General features: G+C 41.2%; 1 protein-coding gene and 1 long non-coding RNA gene across 3 annotated transcripts in view; one reads left to right on the top strand and one right to left on the bottom strand.

The window, feature by feature from the left end:
* LOC112155686 overlaps positions 1-5,425 on the top strand; it is a 14,905-nt gene extending 9,480 nt beyond the window's left edge. The window contains exon 4 of the long non-coding RNA XR_002920831.2: positions 4,547-5,425. This is a non-coding gene — a long non-coding RNA (uncharacterized LOC112155686). The remainder of the gene's footprint in view (positions 1-4,546) is intronic.
* Positions 1-5,701, bottom strand: part of hdac8 (histone deacetylase 8) — a gene marked incomplete at its 3' end in the record, with an annotated part of 14,595 nt that continues 8,894 nt past the window's right edge. For both annotated transcript variants that reach the window (XM_024287482.1, XM_024287483.2), the window contains 2 exon segments: positions 1-31; positions 2,549-2,654. In XM_024287482.1, the coding sequence (XP_024143250.1) occupies positions 9-31; positions 2,549-2,654 (129 nt within the window).

Genomic DNA, 5,701 nt, shown 5'->3' with positions numbered 1-5,701 from the left:
GCCGGGTCCTAAACAACATTCTTCAAATTCCCTGTAGAAAAAAAAAAGAAAAAAACAACAGTGAGGGGGGAGGGGGGGCACTTGAAAAAACCCACATACACAAAAACAAAAAACAGTGGGCAAGCTTTACTGTCTCGTCACAGCATCAGAAAGACCTGAGGTGGTGGTAGAGCTGCTGGGTCTCACGTTTCTAACTTAATTAAGCCTTGAAGTCAAAGGGTTAATTAACGCTGACCACGCTGCTGCTGCCATTAGGTAAAAAGAGTTCAGTCGGCTCTATTTCAGCTCCGTTTTGAAGGAATAAAATCCATTGTTGCCGTTCTTTGGACACAACAGACACACATGGAAGCGTTTGTAACTCATTATTCAAAATAAAAGTCAATATTAAAATGCTTTTTCATTTTTAAAATGTACCTGCATTTTTCCTTAAAAAATTGTGAAAGAAATAAAGAAATCAACAATATGAAAAAGCATTTCTGTTTATGCATTTCAATTTTTAAATTTGATATTTCTAACTGAATTTTAGTACAAATTTACCAAAGAACTTTTTTAAAATGAACTATCAAATGCCATTTTCTTTATCATTTTAAGTAAGTCACAGAATGAGTGGTGATGAACAAGAAATAGAAAAAGACGTTCAGAGAATTGCTTTTTCATTTTTATTTAAGAGACAAGTAATGCAGGTACATTTTGAAAATGAAACCGCATTTCCAACATTGAATTTTATTTTGAATTATGAGTCACAAACACTTTCATAAATCAACAGCCTAGAGTCTGACCACACTGCAATGCAGAGAGTCTGCACGGTTGGACCTACAGCAATAGAGGGTTCTAGAAAAGTACGACACAGCACGGAAAGTAATGAAATAGAACTACCACACATGAGCATTTAGATCAAACTGGAGCTTATAGATAAACGGGGAGGTTTGGATTGGCTATAGAATAGGTGTAAAGGCAACGAGGTGAAGCTGATTGGTTATCCGAACATGAAAGGTAGAACAGACTCAGCTCTGAGTGACTCAAAGAGTTCTGTTCAGGTTCTTCTCTCTACGGTTCTGATGGTTCAAAGAGGAATGGATGTTGTGATGGTTTATACCATGGTCCTAGTGAATGTTTGGTTCTGACTGGGTGCATAGTGTCTATTGAAAAGTGATCATGGATCCAAAAAAAAAAAGTTCCACTCATAAAACCTGAATGTTCCGTTATTGTGGTAAAATGGTGTATACTTGTATAGCGCTTCCTACCCACCTTCGAGGGCCCAAAGCGCTTCACAGTCACAGACCCATTCACCCATTCACACACTGGGGGTGGCTCAGCTGCCGAACACTGGCGCCAACCTCCCACAAGAGGCAATTTGGAGTTAGGTCTCATGCCCAAGGACACTTCAACACAAGGTGGGAATTGAACCCGCCTGATCAAGAGTCAACCGCCCTACCGCCGTACTACGTACCACCCTACCGCCCATGATACCTACCAGTGGTACCTCCCGGTTATTAACAGCAAGACAGTAGAAAAGATCTGTCCGTCAAATGGTTCTATGGTTCTATCAAATACCATCAACCACAATTTAATTTGACCTATTTCCTTCTCTATCTTTTCTACTTACTTACACGTTGATGCATAATTTTACTATTATTTTAATGAAATAAATAAATTGTTGATCCCTTTTAATGATGAGTTATTGGTGGATATTTCCTCAAGAACAAACTTTTGCTTCATCGTGTGGACAAAAACTAGCAGGAACAGATGAACTTTCCCTGTGAACTGATGCTTTGTTTAACTTATCATGATCTTTAGATATGCTACTTTCCTCCTCTGCTGCAGAGTGAGGTTGGTGCAGACTAGCTATTACCATGACAACGCGTAGAGTCTACATCTTGTGAAATTGAAACCTAAAAAATAACCAAATTAAAGCACTAATAATTGATTACTTCTTTCATAAGGGACTACGATATAAACTGACTAAAATACAAAATGAACAGACTTTGTGAAAGTAACCGTCCCCCGTTTCACGTATGCCTTTACTTTCTGATAACACACACCTCGTTCCGCATTATCTTACCTTTCCTGTCTTACAGCAGAGGGGCTGTGTTACTATTTTCATAGGTATTGATAAGCTTCGATTGTTCTTGGAGATCCCTTTTGGTTCCTTGTCAACTTCAATCGTTTTTATTTTGGGCTCACAGAGGTGACGATGTGCACACATGCACAGAAACACACGTGAACAAATACAAAAGTGTCAATAAAAATGGAAAGACAAACCAGGGAAAAGTCTGAGAATGACTTTGAGCTGTAGTGAGTTTGAGTCTTTCATAAACAATGGAAGTGATCCAGGATTGTCAGGGTTTGGTCGCACTAAACCTGCATGAGAGGTTGAGGATAAGGAGACAGACGACCATTCTAGAGGGGGTTCACTTGTTTGTGTGTACGTCACAAATCTCCTACAACCTGATTTATACCCAACATAATGTGATTTCTGGGTTCTTACCGCCAATAGACAGAATACACAAGGATACACAAACACACAAGCAGTGCAGACTTCACACACCTCTGATGGTTCTGGTGACCTGCTCCAGGTGCTTACTGTCGTTGCGGTCTGGTCTACAGCTTGGACTGATTTCCAGGGTGTAGTCTGGTCCGTATTCTGTAAAAAACTAACACAAGCAAAGGTCTGGTGATGCAGCAGTCTTTACCATTGAGGCGCAGACTTGTTTACACAGCGCCCCCTCAGGTGTTTGCAGTGCTTTTGCACCGATGAATCCTTAGGAAGAGTCTGGTATCCCTTTTGGAATGATTTCTAAACTGCTCTGATTGTTAAGGTCCATGAAGATGAGCTGTTCTTTCTCCGTCTGGAAGCAGCAGAGCTCTGCCTTGTTGGCATCATTGATAGTTGGAATTGGATTCAAGAGACAAGTTACCAGAAGATTTTATTGATGCTTGTTCAGGAGTTCAGAGTGCTCAAGAAACCAGACGTGACTTAAGCGCATCCTGGTTGAGCGATTATTGAAGGTGTGGTTCCTAAAACAAACCATTAGATTCAGTTTTTGTGAGGTTGTCCCAAAATTTCCCTCTGATTGAATGTATTTTATTTGTGAAGAAGATGATCCAGGAACGAATCTATACAAAGTATGACTCTCAGTCAGTCTGGCCACAAAACTGGAAAAAAACCCCGAGATATATTCTAGTTGTCTTTATCTTGTCTCATAAGGTTTTCCTATAAATCTGCATGCAACGCAGAAGTCCCATAGGAGTGGAGGACCACTGCGTTCTTTGATACTATGGCTGATAGGAGGTCAAGCAGCACCACGTGACCCTATCAGAGCTTGACAGTACATTTCATTAATGAGAACTATGAACCCACGCCTTCTTCACAGGCAGGCGCACTGTGGAAAAACATTGCAGCTGGTCTACCAGAGACGCTTGCCAGCTGGGATCTTAACAAAGAGCACCTTGTTTGCATTATGGCAGACAGCGCGTCGAGAATGGTGAATGCAGCTCGGCTTGTTCCCTAGACCAGACTCCAGGATTCTGGGCATCCTGCCTATAGTAAGATATCATTGAGAGAGTGTTTACATCTATGTGGGAGAGCGTAATAGTGTACGTTTTAAGACCCACTCTGATGAAAATGGTGTTTTAACATGTTCTTGTGGCATTTTTCTGACTCAAAACTGCATTTCTGAGTTATTTATTTATTCAAACCGTTGTGAATCAATGAAAAAATACTGCTGAAGAATGTATTTGATAGGTAGAAAATACACTGGGGTAGGCCACAAGCACCCTGCTCTGCTACATTCTGATGCATCCACTTGTAGATAAGGGAGGCAGTGCAAATACTCCCAAAATAGTTCTGATAAACTAGTGCTGCTCTGTGGATCAAACCTGTATTGATGGGTAACGCCAATATTGCTCGCCATTTTTGTTGCACCAGCAATGTTAGATTGGGGTTTTGAAGGCTGTAAGCTAGTGGGAGAGCGTGTAAACAAAGGGATGATGGGAAGTCAGGGCACGCAATGTTTATGATCTGGTCAAAAAGGGCACAATCCTAATTAAAAGACAACTGGGAATGCTTTTGTAATAGATTGTAATAGATCAAAAGACGATTGGAGTGGGACTTTAACCCTTGTGGTATCCTTGGTATGTTGACATTGGGAGTGGGGTCATCTGGACCTCATAAGACACTGGTATCCATGGTAGACATGAAATCCTGTCCACTTTTGTCCATATTTGTCATGGGACAGAAAACACGTCAATGTAAGGCTAGGGTCAACTGGACCTCATAATATACCACAAGGGTTAAGACATCTCAACCTTGTTTGGTACATCATGAGCTGGATCCAGGACCATCAGGTTTTCAATGAATTAGGGTCTTCTACTGTCACGTTCATCCTGACCTTAGACTGTAAAAACAACCGGCTGTTGAACAGATGAACCACTTTGTTGAAGGAAGCATCCGATAATCCCTGATTTAAAAACTATAGCTTTAACAAAAGTCATTACAGTGTTGCGTTTTCTTCTTTTTTTTAACATTTCTTTTTCTGCCTTTTAGCTCTCTTCTGCTTGAACAAAAATGTCCCCGACAACAGTGGAACAGGAAGAGGATGCAGACAAGGAAAGAGGAAGTGAAGAGGCGGGATACTTCCCGCTGCCAATCTGGAACCAGAGGCATCGTCCCTTCCTGCCAATTGACATTTGGACTCTTATCATGAATCTCAACACAAATTCTTCTGATTTGAAATATTCAACATTTGACACTGCAAATGTAAACAGACAAGAAAACGTTTCTACGGGAGTTTCATACTTTCAAGAAGTACTTTTTAGATTTAGGTGGGTGAGGTGAAGGACCGGAGAGCAGCAGCAGAGATAAAGACTATTTAACAGTCAGATCTACATGATAACCAGCTGTTCAGCCAAAGAACACACTGCCCAGAACATCTGAGTCTACAGTAGAACAGGATATTTTACTAAAGAAATGGTGGATTTTAGTCGCTGGACGGTTGCATCTATGCCACAGGAATGTGTTTTATGAAGAATACTGGCTCATATATAGTACTTGACTTCATAGTAGTTGTTTCAAGAACAGAAAATACAAGCCAGTACAGATGAGGAGTGTGGCTTTCAGCCAGTAGGAACAAGTTAGGAAAGAATTTGTTTTAGTTACTAGAAGATCAGTGGTACATTAAAAAGTCCAGGTTCATTATTCATGCGATTGTTCTGCTTTGATTCATGGTTTGTTGCACTTCTATCATCAATATTTTGTAGATTATTTTAAACTACTGTTTTATCACCTGGAGTATTGTTGTTTGGTATATTGATCCTAATGGGTCAGTTGCTCCAAATGCAGAAAAGAATTCAACCAAAACCCTCAAATGATTTAAGAAGTGTATAAACTCACAGGCATGAATTTATAAACTCATCCATCCATCCATCTTCTTGGCCGCTTCTTCCCTTTCGGGGTCGCGGGGTGCCGGAGCCTATCCCGGCTACTGATGGGCGAAGGCGGGGTACACCCTGGACAGGTCGCCAGTCTGTCGCAGGGCCTCAATCACACACACATCCACTCTCACACTCACACCTAGGGCCAATTTAGAGTCACCAATTAACCTATGAAGCATGTTTTTGGACGGTGGGAGGAAGCCGGAGTCCCCGGTGAAAACCCACGCATGCACGGGGAGAACATGCAAACTCCACAAAGAAAGGTCCC

Source organism: Oryzias melastigma, linkage group LG18 (genome assembly GCF_002922805.2).
Source record: "Oryzias melastigma strain HK-1 linkage group LG18, ASM292280v2, whole genome shotgun sequence".
Lineage (NCBI taxonomy): Eukaryota > Metazoa > Chordata > Actinopteri > Beloniformes > Adrianichthyidae > Oryzias > Oryzias melastigma.
Note: the sequence above shows the minus strand (reverse complement) of the source record. Positions and strands in the feature narration are given on the sequence as shown.